The sequence below is a fragment of the Vespa velutina genome, chromosome 24 (assembly GCF_912470025.1).
Source record: "Vespa velutina chromosome 24, iVesVel2.1, whole genome shotgun sequence".
Taxonomy (NCBI): domain Eukaryota; kingdom Metazoa; phylum Arthropoda; class Insecta; order Hymenoptera; family Vespidae; genus Vespa; species Vespa velutina.
The window spans coordinates 2,445,465-2,470,485 of record NC_062211.1 but is presented as its reverse complement, the minus strand read 5'-3'; the positions used below and the strand labels follow the sequence as shown (position 1 = coordinate 2,470,485).

Below are 25,021 nucleotides of genomic sequence, written 5' to 3'. Positions count from 1 at the left end.
AAAGAAAAGAGCGTCCGGATTGTTGATTGATTACTCGATTGATTGATTGATTGATTGATTGATTCATTGATTGATTGATTGGTGAAAGTATCAATATGAGAGTTCTTTTCCTCCGGTTATATTCTTTTTCTTCCTTTTCATTCAAACGTAAAGAATTTTATCGTAGGTTAAAAATGATGAGGTAAGGATATAAAGGAGAAGATGATAGATCAGAAAAGAAGAAGAGGAAGGAAATGAGGAGGGAATTCAGGGATGGGTAGGAGGGGATGGGTAGGGGGAGGAAAAAAGAAACTGAAGAAAAAGATACAATTCGTCGTTATAGTATTTTTTACGTTCGTTTTCAATATCAATGAGAATCTGAACGAGAGAAAGAGAGGGAGAAAGAGAGAGGGGGGGGGTCAAATAATAAAAGGGAAGATGAATAACGACGATATTATCTTTTGTCGAATTATCGTTATTAGAGAATATATGATAAAGGAGAATATAATTGGTGGTAATAGGATGAGGTGAGACGACGACGACGACGACAACGACAACGACGATGATGACAATGATGATGATGATGATGATGATGATAACAATGACGACCACGACGATGATAGTCGAATTAAAGAACGAAATTCTTTCAATCGAACAAAATTATTATCCATTTCGAGATATCCTGCAGATAATCGTTAACAACACAATAGAAACAATGATGATGGAGCAAAACTAGCAATAGCATTAGCACAACCACCATTACCAACAATAACACCATCAGTAACAACACCAGTAATAAAACCAGCAACACCAATTTCTTCTTTCTCTTGTTCCTGTTCTTCTTCTTCTTCCTTTTCTTCTTCTTCTTCTTTTCCTCCTTTAGTCCACCACTCCTCTTCACGCCACTTCTTCTTCTTCCTCTTCCTCTCCCTTTTCCTTTTCCTTATCGCGTATCTACCGACTTCCGTCAACTTTCCACCACCACCGCCATCACCATCACCTCCTCTTCTTCTTCTTCTTCCTCTTTGCCAATGACGACAATCAAGACGACGACGACGACGACGCCGTATCCTTCCGGCTTCGTACTTTCCTCCGAGTTCGGACTTCCCAACGATTGGCACGTCCATCCGCCGATCTATAAGGAAAAAAAAAAGAAAAAAGAAGGAAAGAAAAAAAGAAAGAAAGTAAATAGATAAATAAGACAGTGAATGAATGAATGAATGAATGAATGAATGAATGAATGAATGAATGAATGAATGAGAAGAGAAACAAGTATTATTAGAATCACTTTTGTTTCTTGTTACTTAATTATTCTTTTGTTCTTATTTACGTGATAAAGAATTGAATCCGCCATTTTTTTCTTTTCCTCTTCTTTTTCTCTATTTGCAATCAACTGTGTAAATTGAAAAGAAATTCTTTTTTTATCATATTATATACAAATCAATATACTATATACAAAATAGAAAATATTATTTTTATATATAATATATTAATAATTAATAATTGAATGAAATTAAACAAAAATTAAATCACAAAAGATTTAATAATAATTAATAATAAAAGTGATTAACGAGAATATTCATTGTATAGACATATATCCATGACGAATTTCTAAAGAAACACTAATGAGAATGACGTGGTAGTTACGAAAGCATCCCTCTCCCCCCTCCCCCCAACCCTTCATCACCCATATACATTGCATTGACTTTTTTTTTCTTGTCTTTTTCTTTTCTTTTTTCTTTTTTTTTTATTTGTCTTCCTTCCTCCTAACAATTATCTATATACTCTAATTTTTTTCTTTCCACTTCTTCTTCTTCTTCTTCTTCTTCTTCTTCTTTTAATCCTTTTTATACGATACGAGCATTAAAGGCACAATAAAGCTGAAGTCATTTCAATCTAATGTTTGTTTAAAATTTCTCCCCATGCATCCACATCGATTCAGATAAAAGAGAATCGAGAAAGATGGAGAAGGGAGGAAAAAAGAAGAAAAGAAAGAAAGAAGAAAAAAAAAAAAAGAGTAGAACAGATAACGTGCCTGACCTTGAATGATACAACGTGAAGAAAGAATAATAGTTGTTAGTCACCCCCACCCCGCTCCTCTCTGTCTCACTCTATCTCTCTCTCTCTCTCTCTCTCCCTCTCCCACCCTCTAACCATCAACCCAAGTTTCTCAAGGAAACTTTTCAATCGCTTTACGAGTACTATTACGCGTCACAACGTTCTTTATCTCTGTTAGTACTGACTGACGAGGGTTAACATCTCGAGGCAAATGAGAATGATTAATTAAAGAGAATGGCCAATTAATAGGAAGAGTAAGAGTGGGAGGAGAAGGAGAGCCGCCATTCTTCTCGACGAATGACTCTCCTTTTTCTTTTTTTTCCTTTTCTTTTTTTTTTGCATTTCTTTTCTATTCTTTTCTTCCTTTTTTCTTTTTTTTTTTTTTTTTTTTTTTTCCCCTTTTGGATCTACCCTAATTGCAAATAAATTCTGAACACTGAACAATACTTTAAGTTTCCTTTCCTTTTTTGTTTTGTTTTTATTTTGGCAGCACTGATTCATTAATTTGGCAAATCTTTTTTACCCCTTCCCTCGCCCTAAACTTACACTCTTTCATCTCGTATTTTTTTTTTTTTTTTCCTTTTGCGCCACTTCACGATTTTACAAATTTGTTTTTCTATTTTCTTTCTTCTTTTTTCTCTTTTTTGTTTTTTTTTTTTTTTTTTTTTTGTTTTTTTTTCGTTTATCAGAGAAAGAGATTCTATAAAACTTTACAACAAATTTCTCAGATATTAATTAATTATTACAATGACAAGATGATAATAGGAACAAAAGAAAATCGGATAAATTGAACAATGATAAGTAAAATATACAAAGAGTAAAATAGAAAAATATTCGAATTATATTATTAAAGATGAATCGATGATGAATTGAGATTTGTTAAAGGACGATCTAAGTTAATCAAAAATCATTGAAGATGACTGAGAATGATCGAAACTTGTTAGAAAAGATATAAACGAGAGAAAGAGAGTGTAAAAGAACATACAGGAAACCGGAAACCGGAAGGACGATGAACAAACGCAACTAGAAGAGAACTGAGGATGATTTATCTTTGTGAGCGTGTCAACGCCACTCGACCTCATTTTTTCGGCTCGATAACCGGAATTCTTTGCTCCAACGATATCGAAACTTTGTTCTCTGTGTAAAACGACGACGACCATACCCCGCCATGTTGAAAACATCTTTCATCTTCTTCTTCTTCTTCTTCTTCTTCTTCTTCCTTTTTTTACAAACGATCCAAACAGATCATTTCTAAAGAAGATAATCAATAAGAGTTCTCTTACTTCAAAGTTATCTCAATCGTAACTATTAATTCGATTAGGGCATATGGCCAATTATTTCCTTTGGGATCTAACATAATCTACTCGTAAATAATTTTATTATAGAGAGAGAGAGAGAGAGGGGGGAGGGAGAGAAGATAACGAATATTTTACGAGAATGATAAGAATATTTAAAAAAAAAAAAAAAAAAAAAAAAAAAAAAAAAAAAAAAAAAAAAAAAAAAAAGAAAGAAAGAATGAAAGAAATAAAAATAAATAAATATCTCTTTAAGTTTTAATATAAACGTTCATTTTTCTTCAATTTTTATCGTTGCTCTTTAAAACTTTTTTCTTTTTAATGTTCAACTTCTATTTTCACACTTTGATACTGTTATATATATATATATTATATAACATATAATAATAAATAATATTACAATATAATTATATTAGTATAAGTAATACTATAATAATAAAAAATACTATATATATATAATATATAAATGATTACGCATAGGATGGATGAATAATAAAAATGATTCAGAATACATTCGTAGAAAATCAAAAATATGTGGATGAGGTGGGGGAAAATATAGTAAAAATAAAAAAAAAATGAAAAGAAACAAATAGATAAAAAAGAAGAAGAAGAAGAAGAAGAAGAAGAAGAAGAAGAAGAAGATGAAAAATAATAAAAGGAAAAGATATGTGATCGTCGTCATTATGTCAGCAAAGAGTAGGAAGTATATAGTACTTCGTTCTAATGGTGCGATAAATGAAATAGACGAGGAGCCAACGAGCCTGATATCTTCTTTTAGTTATCTCCCTTTGTGCCTTTTTTTATATTCCAAATGAAGACGCCTCCACCATTTCATATTATATGTATGTATATATATATATATATATATATATATATATATATATATATATATATATATATGTATGTATGTATATGCATGTACATATTTCATATTCGTACTTTAACCGATCGTTTATTATTCCAATTACTATTATAACGAATATACGATCACGTCATTATTATTAATAATAAAAGATCATACGATTATATATTACGATGATATTCTTTATTATTATAATAATTATTCTTATTACGTTTTATATTATTTATTTTTTATTATTATTATTCTTACTATGTTTATTATTATTATTATTATTATTATTATTATTATTATTATTATTATTATTATTATTATTATTATTATTATTATTGTTTACAGCATAAAAGTTTTCTTCGAACTAAAACACAACGAGGCTTTACATGGTGTAATTATTATTCAGGTCAACTTTGATAATCAATTTCTTTGTTAAATACTTCAACGTTTAATGATAACACACTCTCGTAATTACTGTCACTTTACAGGTGATGAGAATTCTTATTTCTTTTATTCTTCTCAAATAAAAAAATATGTTTTACTTATTAAAAAAAAAGTTAGGTTAAAAAAAATATAATCTAATGACTTTAATATATATATATATATATATATACGGACGCGCGCGCGTCTTTATATATATATATATTATATAGGAACCATCACACAAGAGAAAATAAACATTTAAAACGGATGATACCTAAAGAACTACGATAAAATATCCAAACAAAGCTGAACGTTCGAGGGTAAAATTTAGGTTAGAAAAATGGCGTTCTGTTGCACGTCATATAACGAAATGAAAAAAACATGTGGAAATATTAACAGCATGTTTAAAAAAGAGAAAAAAAAAATATTAAAAATAAAGTTGGATTAGAAAAATAACGATCTAAAGATTTTCAATATAGAATATTATCGGAAGAAAAGAAAAAAAAGGTGGCATCTAACTTCCAATTATAAAAATAAGAAATAAGAAAACCAAAGGAAAACGAAAGAATAACGAAGGAAAAACAAATTCTTTGGAATTGGCAATTAATTTCTTCGGATACTGGCAGTGAAGGGAGACAAAAATAAAGAGAAAGAAAGAAAAAAAAAAAAAAAAGGAAACCCCCCACGATAATTTCTGGATCAATCGATCAGGCAGGAAATGACTAGAAAGAAAGAAAGGAGGAAAATTAACGAGGAGGATGAGAATGAGGTAGAAAGAAACTCATCGAAGCGAAAAGACCAAACCTTCCAAGTAGAAATCCAAACGTTCCGTGCATTCTCTCTTTCTCTCTCTACGCCTTCTTACTCTCCTGCCACCCTACTACCCATTCCAACCCATTTCCCTCTCCACCCTCCCAACACCTCTCCACGATCCACCTGAGTCATTTCGAGAACTGCGAGAGAAAGGTCGTGTCACAAAAGCGGAACCGTTCGTGGACAGTCACGAAGTAATTCCGAAGTCAAAGTTCACGGTGATCCCTCCCTCTCCATCTAACCCACCCCAAACCTTACTCGACTCTTTACTGAACAAACCCAACCTCCCTCCATGCCTACCAACATCCTTCATACCATATCCTTCTCATTCCGTATATTTGAATTTCTATTAAGTTAACCTCGAATTCGAGACGATATTATATAAAGAATATATCAATTATTTGAAAAAAGATTATCCATGATAATCAATTATTGAAAAAGATTATCTAAAGATATTTCTTCTTATTTATTATTGGATAATGAATATATAAAGAACGAAAGTGTATGACGATATTAGTATGATAAAAAAGATGGGATTCCTTTTATAATACACGTATATTTAACGAACGTATTATAAGGTGGTATAATTGATTTCATTGTCAATTATTCAAGATCATATTCCTCGTTATCTACAACCTCGTTTTCTTTTTTCTCTTTGAAAAATAAACTCAACAGATACAGTAACAATTTAAGTATGATAACAAGATGGCCGACATTTAGTTTTATAATAAGACACATTTGAGATATTATTAATGAAATATAATGATATATACAAACATGATAATTATATATATGAAATTGGAGAGGAATATCTTAAACCATTTTGTATCTCTCACTAACAACTGATATACTAACTATATAAAAAAAAAATGTAAGTCCGAGATAAGGTTAGATTGAAAATAAAATGGCGCGTTTTAAAGAGAAAAAAAAAAAAAAAAAAAAAAAAAAACTATCTTGCGCAAATTCAAACAATGATAAAAATGTGATTTGAAATGGTGCAAGTCAGAGCACAAGGGAAAATTCCTTCGTTTCTTTTCCTTTTTCTGTTACGTCGGCCGAAGAAAAAGAAGAAGAAGAAGAGAAAAAAGAAAAAGAAAAAAAAAAAAAAAGAAAATGAAAGAAAGAAAAAAGAAAATGAAGAAGCTAAGGAAAATGAGATTTATGTAATCCGCTCGTTGCGAACGAGCTTTGTAATTTGTAGATCCGATCTTACGGGGACGATAACGCTGGGATATTATTCAGTCGGCCTCACCCTTCTTCATCCCCAACCCCTCCTCGCCATCAACCAATCCCTTACACCTTCTTCCTTTTCTCCTCTGTAATCTGGATTTCCAAGATGAAAAATTTCGACGAGGACAAGTTGCTAAAAGTTTTACTCCCCCACTCCCGCTGAGCCCCCTTCCCACCCTAAAAAAATAAGATCGATGGACGTATTTTCAAACGTACTTGAAAAAATAGTCTATTAAAAAAAAAAGAAAAAAAAAAAAAGAGACGAAAATCAAAAACAAATTTAATCGACTATTTACTTATCTCAAAATACTTCTTTCCTCATACGTATGTAAATTTACGATCTCAATAATATTCGAGATAAAAACAATTGTTAGATTATGTTTAAAGATTAATAATGCACGATAAATATTAGTTATATAATAGATCGTTATATAATTACATTAGTATAAATGATATATTATTATTAAAATGAAAGAATAGAGAATACCATGGTATTATCTGTCATATTAATATAAAATGTAACATTGTAATAATAAATAATATAGTATAATCATAATAATATAATATCCACGTTATATCATTTGTATTATAAAAATACACCGATAAAATTCAATTGACAAATATAAATATTACGAATATATAAATAAATAAATTAAAAAAGAAAATATATATATATATATGATAAAAATATATACGATAGACATAATATTAATTTTTCTTTTTCATCATCCTGCTAAAGAATCTTCACTTTCGTCGAAACGTTTGAACGAGTTTTTTTTTTTTTTTTTTTAATCCAACGAAGAAAAGCACGGACAATGTCCTATGTACGATGAGAAATCAGTGTTTCGTTCTAGTTAATATATATATATATATATATATATATATATATATATATATATATATAAAAAGACTGCTCACTAATTCTACCTCCCCAAAAAGAACGTTGAAATAAACGAAGTAAGGAACATACATGTATAACATATATATATATATATATAAAAGAAAAAAAGAAAAAACGTAACCGACCTAGCAAATCCTGAAATATTTCTCGATGAAAAAAAAAAAAAGAGTTGAAAACATCGAGAAAAGATCGTATTACAATTATTTCCAAAAACATCGTCTTCCAAGGTCTTTTTTTCATTGGACATAACCGTTCGTGGAAAAACGAAACTGTGATCACGTGATCAACGCCGTTAAACAAACGACAATTGGCGTAACGGTCAAAAACGTTCGCACGCGACGAAAAGAGAGCGCGTGAGGGAGAGAGAGAGAGAGAGAGAAACAGAAAGAGAAAGATGATCCGCCATGACGAATTATATACACATACATATATACCCATATATATATATATAAAAGAAATGAGAATTTTCTCGGAAAGAAAACTTGGACGATTGTGTTTAAACAATTGTAAAAAAGGAAAAAAAAAGGGAAGAAAAAAAATATACTTTTATCGACCATTATTAACCGATAATATTAGGTTAAGGTCGTCAGCATCGTAATATAAGTATATATATATATATATAACAAATCAATCGGTGAAGGATTAAGCCAATGAACGATAAGAAAGAGACAACAAAAGAATAAGATATAATGCTTTCTTGTTTTAACAATTAATTTCGAACATTATTTTCTCTTCAATTTTCAAAGTCATCGAAGAAGAAAAAGAAAAAAAATATCACAAACAAACGAATCTCATATACGTCCGTAATTATCTTTTAATAAAGCCTATGTGTCGATAAAAGAACGTGTCTATGTAATAAAGGGGAAAAAAAAAAAAAAAAGAAAAGAAAAGAAAAAAAATTTTTGAAAAGAATTTCGCGTTGAAAAGAATTTCGCGCCAGTTTTGAACGAATCCATAAACGATAGTAGCTTATCTTCTTTTTCGTACAATCGGATCTCACATTGGATACTTTCAAAAAGTTTAAAAAAATTCACGTCGAATTTCTGAATAAACATCGTTACGAATAAAATAGAAATATAACAATAAAATACGACGCTTTATAATAATAATAATAATAATAATAATAATAATAATAATAATAAATGAGAAGAAGATATTATTAATAATAAAATCATAACTAACCTCGTAATCCATCGACTTCGACGTTCTCACTTCGTGCCTCGTTTCATGATTGCCTAAACACACACACACACACACGTTCGCCGGTAATTGAAAAAGAAAAAGAAAAAAAAAAAAAAAAAAAAAAGAGAATAAATAAAAACAAATAAAAAGTTTCAAATCGTTTCTCTCATTGAAACAGAATACATACGATCGTAGGACAGTGGTGAGCAAATGTATGTACGTAAAATATCTATATATATATATATACATACAAAAAAAAAAAAAAAAAAAAAAACAGAAAATATGCACGGATTAATCTACACGAGATACAGATGATCGATGTATTTTATTAACGGAATCATCTTTTTTATCTTTTCGCAATTTTGTCACGTTTTAATTTTTCGTACGAATAATAATAAACTATTATTAAAGTATAAAGATAAAACGAACGTTTTAATCCATGTATTATTACATCAGAAAGTTGTCGACGATTATTATTATGTTAACGTATAATTTGCAGTCATGTATACATATATATATATATACATATATACGTCCTATGCGTGTGTACGTGTATATATATGTATGTATGTATGTACGTGGAATAGATCCGAAGTGACGTAGAAGATATAAAAGAGTAGCACACGCGACGAGACCCCTTCCGATGTTGACCGTGCGCCGCGTACCGCGCGACTGACGCTCTTGTGCTAAGAGGACCACTGCTGCGTTCCCCCACTCCTAATGTCTTCGACCAATCGGACGACCACACGCGCCGCCTGCGATCTCCGCGACTCCTTAACTCCGAGTACGGGAATTGGAACGGCGATCATTTTAAACATTTTAAATGTTTAAAAGAAACAGAAAGATCGGTGATGTTTATACAAAAAAAAAAAAAAAAAGGAAAAAGGAAAAAGAAAAAGAACGAAAAAAAAAAGTACAAGAAGAAAGAAGCATATTAAATGATATCTAAAATTTCTATATAAATTAATTAATCGTATTTGATAATAATGCATCGTATCCTTGTCGATTATACTTTTCCCTCACTTTCCCTGTCTCCTTTTTAACCACTAGTTCCTCTCTCTTACCAAAGAGGCGGTCGCATTTGAAATTAGCGCCAAATTCAAATCTGATATTCCATGTCTCAATTACAAATGCAAAAATAATATAAATGAGATTTTAATTATAATAATAATAATAATAATAATAATATATATATATTCATTTCTTTTTTTTTCTTTTCTTTCAAATTTATTTACCTTACAAAGCTTATGTCAAAATTGTTCAGATAAAAATCGTAAAAGAGATATCGATGAGAGGAAATAAAGATTCTATCTAAAAATCTGACCTTTCGAATAACACGTAAAAAAGAAAAAATAACAAGAAGAAAAAAGAAAGAAAAAAAAAAAGATATGTTCCTCTTCGAAAAAAATCAAAGTATATATATACATTATTTCTCTCTTTTTTTTCCTTTTTTTTTTTTTATCTTAGCTTAGTTATAACGATCCTATTAATATCTCTCAACTCGAAGGACGTGAGAAAAGAAAAATGGTTTAATCTGTAAACTCTAAATGCCCTACCTAACAGACCATGATTTTTTTACCATCTTGCAAACACACACACACACACACACGTACATACGTTTATATACCACCCACTCTTGTTGCTTCAGCAACCGCGGGTGCGTCTTCCTGCGTTGGCGAACAAGTATTTGGTTGATATCTTTTCTACGGACGAATATAAATGGTTATATACACATTACATATATGTGTGTATATTGCGATACTAACGATGTAATATTAACAAGCAAAACGAAGCTTGAGTAATGATTACACAGGGAAGAAATAAAATTTCAATATTCTTTCATTTTCTTTTTTTCATTATTATTATTATTATTATTATTATTTTTTTTTTTTTTTTTTTTTTTAGAATTTATTATTCCTTTCTTTTCAAAATTCGAGTAAGACCTTCGACATTTTAAGGATTGATCCTTTTCAGTGACATATAACTTTTAAGTTACATAATTCTATCTAATTGTGCATTTTATTAAATTTTTTCTTCTTCTTTTTTCTTTATAAATATAATTAATTTGTTCATCAAGTAAAATTAATTTTCAAATCATATTATAGAAGGTTTCACTTTCTTGTCAAGGTTTAACTTAAATAATTATTATACCATAATTAAATACATATATATATATATATATATATAATGCTATCATTATATTACAGTATATGGATGTAATAAAAGTGTACTGATAAGTTATATATAATAAGTAATAAAACAATAAATGATATTTCTTTTTTATGATATTTTCTCTCTTCTTTAATAGAAAAGAGAAAAAATTAATAGCAATGTAAAGGACATATGATTGATAATTTATGGGATAATGGAAGAGAGGTCAACGAATCTCATATGAATTTAATTTCATTGCTTATTGTATGTGTTTGGTTTCACCGCCACAACCACCACCGCCACCAATACTATCATCACCCTGTTTTCTTTCTCTTTCCATGAGACGCCATAGGTTTTCCTTTAGGTCGATACTCTTTTATCTTCGACATCACGCATTCGAAAGGATATTACATGTACGTTGAGAGCCTATCAATCAATGTATCCAAGGACATTTGTTAATATCCTGATTCTTTATAAGTTTCCAAACCATATAAGGAAATACTTTCTTCAACCCACTCTCTCTCTCTCTCTCTCTCATATCGTTTATTATATTATATTATATTATATTATATTATAATATTTCTTACAGGATTTTATATAAGAAAAAGTAATAATAATAATAATAATAATATTATTATTATTATTTTATTATAATTAAAATTAAAAAAAAAAAGAAAAGAAAAGTATAAATTAAAAATATGATTAATACATTTGTTAATAAATTTTAATATATTATAAAAATAAAAATTAAACATTATCTAGAAAATTGTAGGAATTACATGATTAATAATAATAAAGAAAAAATAATTTATATTATTATCAATTTTTACAAGATGATGAAAGTTTGATGAAAATCGATAATCTTAGAATGATTTTTTTTATTAATCGACGATCAATGGATGATTTTTCTTTTTTCCTTTCTTTTTTATCTTTTAAATCGCAGTATTAAATTCTCACTTTTTTCTCTCCTTCGCTCTCGCTCTCTCTCTTTTTTTTTTCACTCTTCTCTTTTATAAACTCGCTCTTAATACGTTTCATTCTACGAAATAAATATAGTACCGTCTGCTCGTAGAGGTCACGTTAAACTCGTATCGACCCTTCTGAAAATTACTCGTCTAGGGACTAGACAGTCCTTATGCACGCGATTAGTCAGTCGATAAAAAGTTTTATCTATCTCTCTCTTTCTCTCTTTCTTTCTCACGTAAAGAGAGAGAGAGAGAGATAGAAAGAGAGAGAGAGAGAGAGAGAGAGAGAGAGAGAGAGAGAGAGAGAGAGAGACAGACAAACGCATACGCATGCTCTGCTTCGTCATTTTTGCATATTATCTAATAAGATTTTACCAATGAAATTCGTGGAATTAATTAAAGAAATAAAATACTATAAGCTACCATCATATATATAGGAATCAAATGTCCCTAGATTAATTTAAAGATGATCTTTAGCAGATGACATATTGATAAAAAAAAAATTCAATTGCATCTTTTCGAAACGGAAAAATAATATTTCTCAATATACAAATATTTAATATAAAGTTAAATTTTATTTGTTAATGTATATATATATATATATATATATATATATATATATATATATATATGTATACATACACACATTGTATCAAAACACGAATTAAAAAATATTTCCATTCAATTGCATACAAAGAACATACAATTGTGGTCCATGTAATAATAACCAGTCGATCAACGTGATGTGTGTTAATAAATAATTGGAAAAAAAAAAAAAAAAAAAAGAAAGAAAGAAATATGTGGTCGTTAAACCTTCGGTGTCGACAAGAAGAACGACCATGGGCCAATGACCAGCCATTTCCCGACAGATAAAAGTACGTTAGGCTAAAAGATAACTTCATACTGGAGTTCATCCTGCCAAAGATGAGTGGGTGCTACCGGAAGTTGAGGACCGGAGGCGACAGTGGCGCCACAGCGCATCATTTCTTAACATTGTCGATCGGTATTGTCTTTCTTTCTTTTATATTTCCATTATTCTTTAGAAATTCTTACTAAGAAATTCTTAAAGGAAGATATTTCTTAAGACTCTTAAATACAATGGATAGAGAAGATTCTGCTTTCTGCTTAAAGAAAAAGAAGAAGGAAAGAAGAAAAAAAAAAGGAAAAGAAAAGGAAAGAAAAGAAAAGAAAAGAACAAAAAAAAAAGGAAGAAATTCGAAAGGAGGGACACAATTGGATAGGATTTATTTTTTACGAAAAAGAAGGTGATCGATGAATTCATTTCTCTCGTGGATTCGAATTGCTAACCTATGATACACGTTAATACTCTTTGATAACTATGGCCTAATATTTGTATGTATGTTTGTTGATACATACATACATACATATCAGTCCTTCGTTTATTAGTTATATGATCTAAATTCGAAGATAATATTTAATTTCACGTTTATAAACGATTCCGTAATTTTAAATTAATCAAATTTAATTTTTCCTATCCTCCATATTGGTTTTGATAAATGCAAAAGAACTCGATCGATAAATAAATCAATACATAGAATTTCTTTAAAACACTATTATTATTTATTAATTGTTATTTAAAATAGAAACAGAAAAACAATAAATAAATAAACGCGAAAAGAAAAAAAAAGGAAAGAGAAAATATTTAGATAAAGAACATTGGATATAGAAGTATCAAAATGATTCATACAGACAGTCGCGACGACACACCGGAAGTCAGTGATTGTTTCGAAGTGTGGTGACCTCTGTAGCCTTGACTGTCGAGGGTCAATCGCCTTTTTACCAATTAATCCGATCTCACAGTCATTATTATACTAGAGCAAAACAAAAGAAAAGAAAAAAATAGTCAAACCAATTGTTAAATTTTACAATTCATGTCCATTAATTAGAATAGAATTAAATTTCAAAACGTGACTATTGAAAATTATCTTGGTACGCCACCTGGTGATAACAAGATGTAAATTATTAATAATAAATATTAGATATTAGAAATTAAATATTTCAAATACGTATTATTTATTAAAAATGTGTAGATGTAATTTTGACGACAAAATTTATTTTTATAAAACATAAGATTAAAAATGAATTAAATTGGTAAATACAAAAATGATAATTTTCATTAATTAATCAGTAACGTTATTTATTAGTAATCAATTGGTAATCAAAATTGTTCATATTTTTGATCTTCAAAAAGATTATAGATATTTAATAAAAAACGAAACAAAACAATAACCAGACAAAACAAAAATTGTTACTACGAAATTATCTGTTGGTAAGTTTCCTATTTAACATTTTCTAAATACTAACTATAGAACATTCTTCAGTTTTATCGACTGCGAGAAACTCCTTGAATTTGTAAATTACTATGTAAACTATTATCAATCGTGAATATATTTTCTAAAGTCGCTACAAAAAAAAAAGGAGAAAAAAAAATATTTAAAGAGTAAAAACATATCTGAGAAATGATTAAAATATTATTCCTAATATGAAACTTTTTTATTCTTTGTTATCATTTATATATCATATTCTACATTACCGACAATTTCTAGGAAATAGATTACAGCGCTGATAGGATTAAAAATTAGTACTAAACATTGTCCGTTATATATTTTTCTATGTATCGAAATTGTCTCTTTTACAATTACTTTATTTTCTCGAAATAAGTTTGTTTAACGAATTTAATAAATATTCAAGTGATTTCGATTATGTCATACATATCATTGTACTTGTATGATGTTTGACGTAAGTAATGACGTAAATTGACTTTTTTTTATTTTCATTGAAGCAATATATAAATTTAAATTAATGTTCATATAACCCCTTTAATCATCAGGATACGAAATATAAACGAGATACAAATTAATTTCTTGCAATATCGATTGCAATGTTATCTTATTTGAAAGAATTCAATCTTTTTCATTTTTTTTTATTTCTTTTTTTTTTTTTTTTTTTTTTTTTTTTTTTATACAAAAACGAAATAAAGAGAAATCATCGTCTCCGTGTAACATTATTTTACGTAACAAACAGATCAAACTTTTATATATCCTTTCGTTTTCTGTTTATTATAGAGATCTTTTTGTATTTTTCATTTAGAAATAATTTTTTAATTTTTAAGAATAAGAATGTAAGGGAAAATTGTCCTAAACGAATTTACATAACCTATATAAATATAATAACCTATATATATATATTTTTTTTTCTTACAGATACGATAAAAAAAAAATTAGAAAGAAAAAGAATCGTCCAATACGTTTTTATATTTTGTCTCTTATTTTATATGAAAATACAATTTAGAAATATTATTAATAAAAGATACAAATATATTACATAAATTTATAGGTGATTGATCGTGTTAAAGAATTTTTGAAGATATAAGATTAATATTTTTTCTATTGAGAAAATTCCAACTATAAAATTTATTATAGTAATTAAATTATATAAATAATCTGTCTCTCTCTATATCTATATAATAATAAATAATCTTTGAGAGATCTTTATCAAGTTAATAAATATTAAGAAGAAGTCTCTCAATCGTATTAAATAAATAGACAAAAATATTGATCCTAAAAGATATTGAATGTAAACAAAATTAGATAAGAGGCATTTGGTAAAGATAATTTGATAAAAAAAATATATAAATATATATATATATACATATATATGTTTACACACGATCGATCGTGTTTATCGAAAGAGAAGCAACAATTCTATCTACTAATCAATACAAATATATTCAAATCGGAATTTAACTTTGAAAAAAATCAAACGAAAATAAATAAAGAAGGAAAACAATAAAAAAAAAAAAAAAAAAAAAAGGAAATGGAAAAATTGATATCCAAGTGTAATCATGATATGATTTGTCGGGAATACAAGAGAAAGGGTAAAAAAGAAAAAAAGAAATTGGTATGTAGGTATCATGATAATATAAAAAAAAAAAAAGGAAAGAAAATAAATGATACTCATGTCATGTCATATAATTTGTTGAGAATTTAAAAGAGAGAGAGAGAGAGAGAGAGAGAGTGAAAAAAAGAAAGAAAGAAAATCGAGCATATATGGGGAAAAAGAAATCGATATGTAGGTGTATCGTGGCCCACAATTTAAGAAAAATCAAAAAGGAAAAAAGAAAACAAAAGAAGAAAAGAAAATCAGAGAAAAATAATAATAACAAAAAGAAAAAAACCAAAATAAATAAATAAAAAAATAAAAAAGAAATTGATATCAAATTATAAGCATTGATACGATTTATGCGAAAATAAAAATTGCTTATGCGGATGTCACGTGATACGATTTGGCGGGAATACGAAAAGAAAAAGAAAAAGAAAAACGAAGAAAAGTGATGAGAAGAAAAATGAGAAGAGGTGTTAAAAAGAAGGACGAAAAGAAAGACGAACAAACAAAAAAGACAAAACAAATACAAAAACAAAAAGAAAAGAAAAAAACAAAAAGAAAGGTAGAAAGATCGAGAGATCTTTTAGGAAAAAAAAAAAAAGAAAAAAAAATAAACAAAGAAATTGGTATGTATGTAGGTGTTTCACGCGATAAGATTTTCGCGAGAATTAGGATGCAGGAATAGCAGGTAGAAATGAGAACGATGTATGTATGTGTGTGTAAACGTATATGTGAGAAAGAGAAAGAGAGAGAGACAGAGAAACAGAGAGAGAAAAAGAGAGAAAGAGAAAGAGAGAGAAAGAAAGAGATAGAAAGAGAGACACCCGGTATATAAAAGTTGGCCGACCGTCTGGCGAGCCCCAGTGCACAAATGGGATAGGTAACTGATTCTCTGATCTAGTGGTGTAAGATCCCTCCTGGAGAGAACGTGGCAAGCTTCTGCTACGTCGACGACGATGACCACGGCTACGACGACTACGACGACTACGACGACGAGGACGACGACTATAAAGAAAATGACTATGACTATTACGACTATGACTATGACTATTACGACGACGATGTCTCTCTGAATTTGTTCAGAATTTAAGAGATAGATAGATAGATAGATAGATAAATAGATAGATAGAGATAAAAAGAGAGAAAGAGAAAGAGAGAAAGAGAGAAAGAGAGAAAAATAGAAAAGGAGAAGACCAAACGAATCTTATTCTCGTCATCATTTATTTCCGGAAGGGAGAGAGAAAATCATTAATATCTGATATAAGAAGATAAAGGAATAACTACTTCTAAGGATTTCGAAAAGGACAACGATTGATAAATTTCTTTATCAATAAGTAAGTAATCAAAGCTTTTAATCATATACATATATTATATATATATATATATATATATATATATATAATATATATGTATATGTTGTATCTTGTAATCTTTGAATAATTTCTTTGTATTTTCCTTTTTTTTATTTTTATTTATTTATTTATTTTTTTAATTATTTAATCGCATCGATTTGTATCTTTCATTAATGATAGTGATCATAGAAATGATAATAAAAAAAATCTTTTTCTATATTATCTATCCATTTAGAATATATTGATCCTTATCATGTTCTATTGTGTATATATATATATATGTGTGTGTATATGTGTGCGTATATATCATTAATTGTAAGATTGTATCTCTAGATTTATATCGTTATGTAAGTATTAATAATAACAGTGCTAGACAAATGATATATCCTTTTCAATATGATAGTACACCAGCGGTATATAAAGGCGAGAAGATGATTTATGTTTGACATCAAACTAGGTTCACGATTGTGAACGGGTCACAGTTCAGGAAGCACTCATATATACCTATACATACATACATACACACACACTCTCTCTCTCTCTCTCTCTCTCTCTCTTTCTTTCTTTCTCTCTCTCTCTGTGCAAGTAAAACATGTCGACATGGAAATATGAACACGCGCGTTAACGACCCTAACTTTTCTTTCATGTCTTGGCTTTTTTTTTTTTACATTCGCTGCATTAATAAGTTTTAAAGTATGTGAGATAGAAAAAAAATAGAGAGAGAGAGAAAAGATATATGAATGTCCTGTCAGTGTAGGTTTTTTTTTTCTTTTTTTTTTTTTAAATGTTATTTTTAATGTTATTTTCATTCGTTTTATTATTAGTTTTAGATCATGAAGAAGAGAAACAAAGGATAAAGTTAAAGATAGAGAGAAAGATATAAGATGTTCTATTGGGGGCTAACAAATGTTTCTCTAAATTTGAAATTTTCATTGAATATATTAAATGATTTATTTGATTTAAATGGATATATAAATAATGTTGAGATATCAACGTTTAACGTTTTAAACAATAATTTTTCCCTTTGTGAAAAATTTGCCTCTAGGAAAATCTTTTTGTATACATTGGCATCCAGAAAATCGATTGGCACATTACCAAGAACAATATTACTAATGGATATCGTTGGTCTTTACTACTTTAACTATTTGTAAAATTTTCATTTTGCTCACAGGATTTAAATATTTACATTGAATAGAGATAATGAATTTTCTCTATGACCTCGATTATACAACGATTTTGATTCGATAGTGATTGGTTGGTTGAGATTATTTGTATGATACTGATGGTCGGAAGGATGAGGAGGTGGGGTGGAATGGGGTGAGGTTGAGTGGAGGAAGAATTATGAATTATCTATAATAAATTAATCATTGATAAATTATTCGAAATTTCATTTGATTCATCAAAATTAATTTCAATTGAAATTAATTCTATACAAACGATTAAGTTATAATTCTTTCTTGATTTCTAGTGAAAGTTAACAATTCGATTAAATGATAGATAGAAAGAGATAGAAAGAGAGAGAAGGAGAGAGAGAGAGAGAGAGAGAGAAAGAGAGAGATAGAAATAGAGATAGAGACCCTATACGTTCTCTACAGGGTCTCGTCGACAATATCGGCTTCCTGGCACGGTGCCCTCCTACGAGAGCATACTTCCCTTCCCAAAGCATCAAATCGTTTCCTCGTATCGGCCTGTGCCCTTAATTCTTCGAATAAGCATCGTTAGATGTTACTAGAATCCAACAAATTACGATATTGTAAATGTTAATCGTATTCGTATGTTCGTAAAAAATCTTCCTCGTACAACAAAGTTTGATATAGTTTTTATTAAATCTTTCCTCGATGCTTGGGGATTTTTTTTTTATATCTATCTTTCGATTTTTATAATCGAAGATTATTTACAAAAAAAAAGATAATAATAATAATAAATAAATAAATAAATAAATAAATAAATAAAAATCTACTCAAGTTATATTCATACAATTAAAAGTCAAAATTGGATGATCCGATCGACCTATTTAATGTCGCTCTTTTTATAATTAAACAAATATTAATATTAAAAATTGCAATATTTATAAAATTGAAAAAGAAACAGAAAGAGAGAGGGGAGAGAGTGAGAGAGAGAGGGGAGAGAGTGAGAGAGAGAGAGAGAGAGAGAGATAAAGATAAGGATAAAGAGAGATAAAGATAAAGAGAAATGTGAAGTATACTGAAATGGCTTGAGGTATAAATGTGCATTCTTGACCATAAAGAAAAAAAAAAAGAAAGGGAAGGAAGAAGACCGGTCTTGGTCAGGTGATAGTGAACAGTATTCGTGAATACTTCATAAGAGAGATAGAGAGAAAAAAAAAAGAACTCGCCTATCTTATCAAATTTGAATAAGATAGTACGTGTCGAGTAAAGCATATATACTACAACGTTCTCTTTCTTTATTCAATTCATGAGTTTTTCCTTTTAAACATTACGCGAAAGATTATGATATCTTCTGTGAATAATACGCGTACATTTTTTTTGTTTGTTTGTTTCTCTCTTTTTTTTTTCTTTTTACTACAATTGGTAAAGTTATTTAACTAAGTCATTCATCCAATAATCATTCATAAGAGAAAATCATTTTGTTTATATAACTTAACTCACCAAAGTAATAAATGAGTAAAGAATTAAACAAATTATTTATATTTTATATACATTATATATATATATATTCTAATTATATTATTTATTAGATATTTATTTTATTGATATATTTATATAAACATAAGTATCTATATTTAGATCTATTTATAATTATTATTTATGATCTATCTATCTTATCGTATAATCTATTATAATTCATTGATCTTTATTAAAATAGGGGGAAAAAAAAAAAAAACAAAAAAAGAAAAGAAAGGAAACAAGACAAAAAAAAAAAGAAAAGAAATAATTTCTATAAAAGTCAATTTTCTAAAAAAACACAACGTCATAAAAATTAATATAAAAACAAATAATTTCAGGAGACACAAATGCCTAAGAAAATGTTATTGCTGTTCGTATTCTTAATCGGTAGCGTTAAATCGGGTGAATTTGAGGTTGAATTTGAATTACCTGAAGTACCAAATGAATCCGCAGCTTTACCAAAGGAGGATATTCAACCGATACCACTTCCTGGTCAACTCTATCCACGAGAAAGTGAATCACGTGAGGTAAGTCAAAAATATTGATTTAATTATTATTAATTTTATATAAAGAAGAGAAAAAAAAAATTATGATCCATACGAGTTATATTAATAATGAACGATACAGGTGAAATCGCTTGATGGTTTATGGGATTTTATTGCCTCACCTTCTGATGACGTCTTGAAAGGCTACAGAGAATTCTGGTACATTGATTCACTGTCAAAGGTATTATTATAATTATTATTATTATTATTATTAATGATCGTCGATTTCAATTATTTTATAATAAATCTTTTGAAATCTTTTTAAATAAATTTAAATGTAGGCTGGTGAATTGATTAAAATGCCAGTACCGTCTTCCTATAACGACATAACAACATCCAAAGAACTTAGGGATTACATTGGTGCTGTCTGGTACGAACGTACATTTTTCATACCCTGGTCCTGGCAAACTCAAAGAATTTTTCTCAGATTTGGTTCTGTTAATTATCTCGCACAAGTTGTAAGCCTATAATATTTATTTAACAATCAACAAAAAAATCTATAAAATAAATTTACTTTATAACAACAATCATTATATTAGTGGATCAACAATGAATTGGTTATGGAACACGAGATTGGAAATCTTCCGTTTGAAGCAGAAATAACGAAATACTTGTTCTTCGGTTTAAAAAATCGTATAACCGTTGCGGTTGACAATACCTTGCTTCAGACCAGTGTACCACAAGGAAAGATATACGACATTATTACCGATAACGGAACGAAACACTTTCAAAGTTATTCTTTTGATTTTTTCAATTATGCTGGTATACACAGGTATAATTATAATCACAATTATATATGAAATATTCTATGCTCATAATATATCATTGTAATATTTGATTTATTAATCAACGTCGGAGTTGTAATAATAATTTATTAGAAATAATATTCGAGGATTATACTGTTAAAAAAAAAAAAAAAAAAAAAAAAAGATAACGATTCATATTTTCATACGTAGATCCGTACTGTTGTACACTACACCGCGGGTATACGTCAAGGATATAACTGTAAGAACCGGAGTGGTAGATGACATGGGTATAATAAAATATACAATACAAGCGGCAGGTTTAAACCAAGGTGAAATACCGATCTGTACTGTGACCTTGCATGATACTGAAGAAAACTTGGTAATAAAGGAGACAGACAATACATACTTATCTGGTACTCTTAAAGTACCTAAAGCTAAACTTTGGTGGCCGCGAGGCATGAATTCTACACCTGGTTATCTTTATACTCTCGAGGTAATATATATATAAAAAGAAAACTATATTTAAAGTATAAATATATAAAAATCAAATTAATTGAATTTATTTAATTTTTTTTTTTTTATTTTATTTTATTTTATTTTATTTTATTTATTATTTTTTTGTAAATTTGCAGGTCAGATTATCAACACAAAATGATACCAGTTCAGACGTTTACAGATTATCTATTGGAATTAGAACCGTGTCATGGACGAATACGAGTTTATTAGTGAATGGTAAACCCATTTATATGAGAGGTTTCGGTAGACACGAAGATGCAATTATACGAGGCCGGGGTTTCGACCTTGTTACTATGATCAGGGACTATGAACTTTTACAATGGGTTGGTGCTAATTCTTATAGGACTAGTCATTATCCTTACAGCGATGAAGTCCTTGATATGGCTGATAGGTATCTAAAGATTTAATTTTTGTTTTTCCTAAATTAATATAAATTTTGGGGAAATAGAAAACATTTTTTTTTTTTTCCTTTTTTTTTTCTTCTTCTTTTCTTTTTCAAGGCTTGGTTTCATGATCATCGACGAGTGCCCATCAGTCGACACAGAAAACTTCACACCTATTTTACTTTTACGTCACAAAACATCCCTGTCGGAACTTGTTCGAAGGGATAAAAATCATCCTTCTGTTATCATGTGGTCTCTTGCTAATGAACCAAGAACACAATTACAAGGTGCCGATGAATATTTCAAACAAATTGCTGATCATACTAAAGCTCTTGATCCTACTAGACCTGTTACCATAGCACTTGCAAGAAGCGTTCAGGTATTTTATTTTCTTCTTTGAAATTTCATAATTGAATTGATAAAAATAATTCATAGATTTATATTTATTTAGGAGGACAAAGTTGGTCAATATTTGGACGTGATTAGTTTTAATCGTTACAATTCGTGGTATGTAAATTCTGGTAGATTGGATATGATCATTGATCGTGTATTTACCGAGGCCGAAGCTTGGCACAGGAAATATGATAAACCTGTGCTTATGTCCGAATATGGCGCAGACACTTTGCCTGGTCAACACGAGGTAAGAAATATTGGAAATATTAAAAGGTTTAAGTATGTATATATATATATATATATATTTATAAAAAAAAATTAATAAAAAAAATATATTTATGACAAAACAAAATATTCTAGTTACCTAGCTATATATGGAGCGAAGAATATCAAACCGAAATGTTTTCCAAACATTTTGAAGCGTTCGATCGTTTAAGATATGAAGGCTTCTTCATTGGGGAATTTATTTGGAACTTTGCGGACTTTCGAACAGCTCAAAGTAAGATTTTTTATTTTAATCAATGTTTCAAAAATGTAAAACTTTGAAAATATTATTACAAATTGTTTATATAAATACAAAAATATTTTATATGTTTCTAGCTTATTACAGAGTAGGTGGAAATAAAAAAGGTATTTTTACAAGAGACAGACAACCAAAAATGGTAGCTCATCACGTTAGAAAGAGATATTACGCGTTAGAAATGGAAATAGATGGAACGCAATTACCACAAAATCTCGAGAGTTACGTTTCTAATTTTTACTCTCAACATATAGAATTGTAATTGTAATTTAACCTTCCTTTTTTTTCTTTTCATTTCTTTTTTTTTTTTTTGGAAAGTCTATTCGCTTAACATTTACATCTTTTACTACTTCTTTATCTTTCAATTCTTTCGGATATGTCTGCACAGATATATATTTACCATGTGAAATTGAATTATTTATTTCAATGCAAGACATATCCCTATAAAAAGTACTTGTTAATATCTGTTTACTTTATAACGGATCAATTACGTATATTTTTAAGGATTGTAGCTTTCATAAATGTCACCACTTTATCTATCTAATTACTTAATCATTAAATAATTATTATCTAACAATGACCTTGCTAAACTGCTGCTGCTACGTTTCCTATGTTTTTATATAAAACAAAAAAAAACAAAAAAAAAATAACAGTATTAAAATTTTCTAATAACTATAATATGTGTACAAAAATGTTTTCATATTCCAAATGGCTCGTATGTGCGCACAATATTCAATTATATTGGTCATTTATTCTCTTTTATTTCTACCACTTTTAAACATGCATCCGCAAGCTCTACGAATATTGGTTCTGTCATAGCTAAGGCTATAGCTTTCGTTGGATTAGAATCCTTTAAAATCGCATTTACAATAGTACGCACGTGTGGATTTTTTAAACAGTCTTTAACTTCTTTACTCTCACGCAATTTCATTAATTTTTCCAACGGTACCGTGTCCTCTGTTAGAAAATCATATTTTCCATTTTCATCTATGTTTAAATTAGCATCAATCGATTGTGGTTCTGGTAGGATGCAGCCAATTTTTTTGTGCTCTTTGCAACAAACGACAGAACAGCTAAACAGATTAGAACATTTATGAACTAATTTCAATATTATATATAATATTTGGTAAAGAAATTGACGAAAATAGAAACCAAATAAGAAAGTTAACCTCAAAAAGTACTTACTATGAATCTCTGCACGTAGGACATTTATAGACAGCTCCATCCTTATCACAAACAATACAAATTTTCTTCATATTTTTCTTTAACTTATCTATTAAATATTATCTTATTAAAATAAATAATTTAAAAGTTTTTTAATAAAAATCATTACAACTATAAACACACGTGACTTCGTAGGAGCGCTCAAACTGCCATCTACCTACTACAAATCTGCAATCTCTCTCTCTCTCTACCCCCTCTACTACTCTCTCCCCCACCTCCTACTCTCTCCCCCACTCTTCGGTCACTCCCACTCTTATCTCGCTCTCTCGACTTTCATTGTCATACACGTGTGTATGTGTGTAGTGCGTGTGCATTCATGCAATATATATATATATATATGTATAAATATATATTTTATAAATTCGAAAATAATTTAAATATTGTAGTAAAATAAATGAAATTAGAAATATAATAATATTATGAGTGATAAATAAAAGTGATTGCGATTTTTGTCTTATCATTAGGATGATCGATACAAAACTTTTTTTTTTACGATAAAAAACTTCGTAAGAATGTTGAAAATCTTAAATTTAAATACAAAAAGAAAAAAAAGAAAAGAAATTCGTACAATTCAACCTAACCTTAACAGTTCGAATAGTTTTATATTTTGCATTTCTCCAAGGAAAATAGGTCGCATTTTATTCGGCGAAAATATATTATGCATACCGAATATCTAATGATCCTACGAATCTTTTTTAGGTTAAAGTGATAGAAGGTATTAACGATGTATGCATGTGTGTACGTGCGTGTACAAAAGAAAGAGACAGAGAGACAGAGAGAGAGAAAGACCAAAAGAGGAAGAAAAAGGAGAACACGAAAGAATCTACGATTTCAAAGAATTATTTGCTTGCTCAATATTAAATCTATCAAAGAAAACTAGTTCAATATTTATATTTAATTAATAATTATTAAGTATATAACGTTATATTTTAAAGAAT

At 28.7% G+C, this 25,021-nt stretch overlaps 3 protein-coding genes across 8 annotated transcripts in view; 1 reads left to right on the top strand and 2 right to left on the bottom strand.

The window, feature by feature from the left end:
- Nucleotides 1-25,021, bottom strand: part of LOC124957164 (splicing factor U2AF 65 kDa subunit-like) — a 34,200-nt gene that overhangs the window by 1,280 nt on the left and 7,899 nt on the right. Inside the window, exons 1-2 of one of the 3 annotated variants that reach the window (XM_047513967.1) lie at nt 3,023-3,455; nt 743-1,114 (exon numbers count right to left, since the gene is read on the bottom strand). In XM_047513967.1, the coding sequence (XP_047369923.1) occupies nt 743-1,114; nt 3,023-3,218 (568 nt within the window). In that variant the 5' untranslated portion in view covers nt 3,219-3,455. Of the gene's footprint in view, nt 1,115-3,022; nt 3,456-25,021 lie in introns of those variants that run through there. The other 2 variants (XM_047513965.1, XM_047513968.1) reach the window with 2 other exon arrangements.
- LOC124957162 (beta-glucuronidase-like) lies at nt 15,617-23,537 on the top strand. 4 transcript variants are annotated; one of them, XM_047513961.1, is made up of 11 exons: nt 15,617-17,090; nt 20,095-20,283; nt 20,384-20,482; nt 20,583-20,759; nt 20,841-21,073; nt 21,258-21,540; nt 21,680-21,954; nt 22,064-22,325; nt 22,398-22,586; nt 22,700-22,838; nt 22,940-23,537. In XM_047513961.1, the coding sequence occupies exons 2-11, from the start codon at nt 20,104-20,106 to the stop codon at nt 23,119-23,121; spliced, it is 2,019 nt and encodes a 672-aa protein (XP_047369917.1). In that variant the 5' UTR covers nt 15,617-17,090; nt 20,095-20,103; the 3' UTR covers nt 23,122-23,537. The 4 variants fall into 4 exon arrangements, with proteins under 4 accessions (XP_047369917.1, XP_047369920.1, XP_047369919.1 ...); XM_047513964.1 differs by having other exon boundaries at nt 15,619-17,090; nt 20,148-20,283; XM_047513963.1 differs by lacking the exon at nt 15,617-17,090 and adding an exon at nt 19,290-19,399.
- On the bottom strand, nt 22,823-24,253 carry LOC124957165 (zinc finger HIT domain-containing protein 3). The gene is made up of 2 exons (XM_047513969.1): nt 24,045-24,253; nt 22,823-23,932 (listed from the first exon to the last, which is right to left on the bottom strand). Exons 1-2 carry the CDS (start codon nt 24,113-24,115, stop codon nt 23,605-23,607), a joined length of 399 nt encoding a protein of 132 aa, XP_047369925.1. The 5' UTR covers nt 24,116-24,253; the 3' UTR covers nt 22,823-23,604.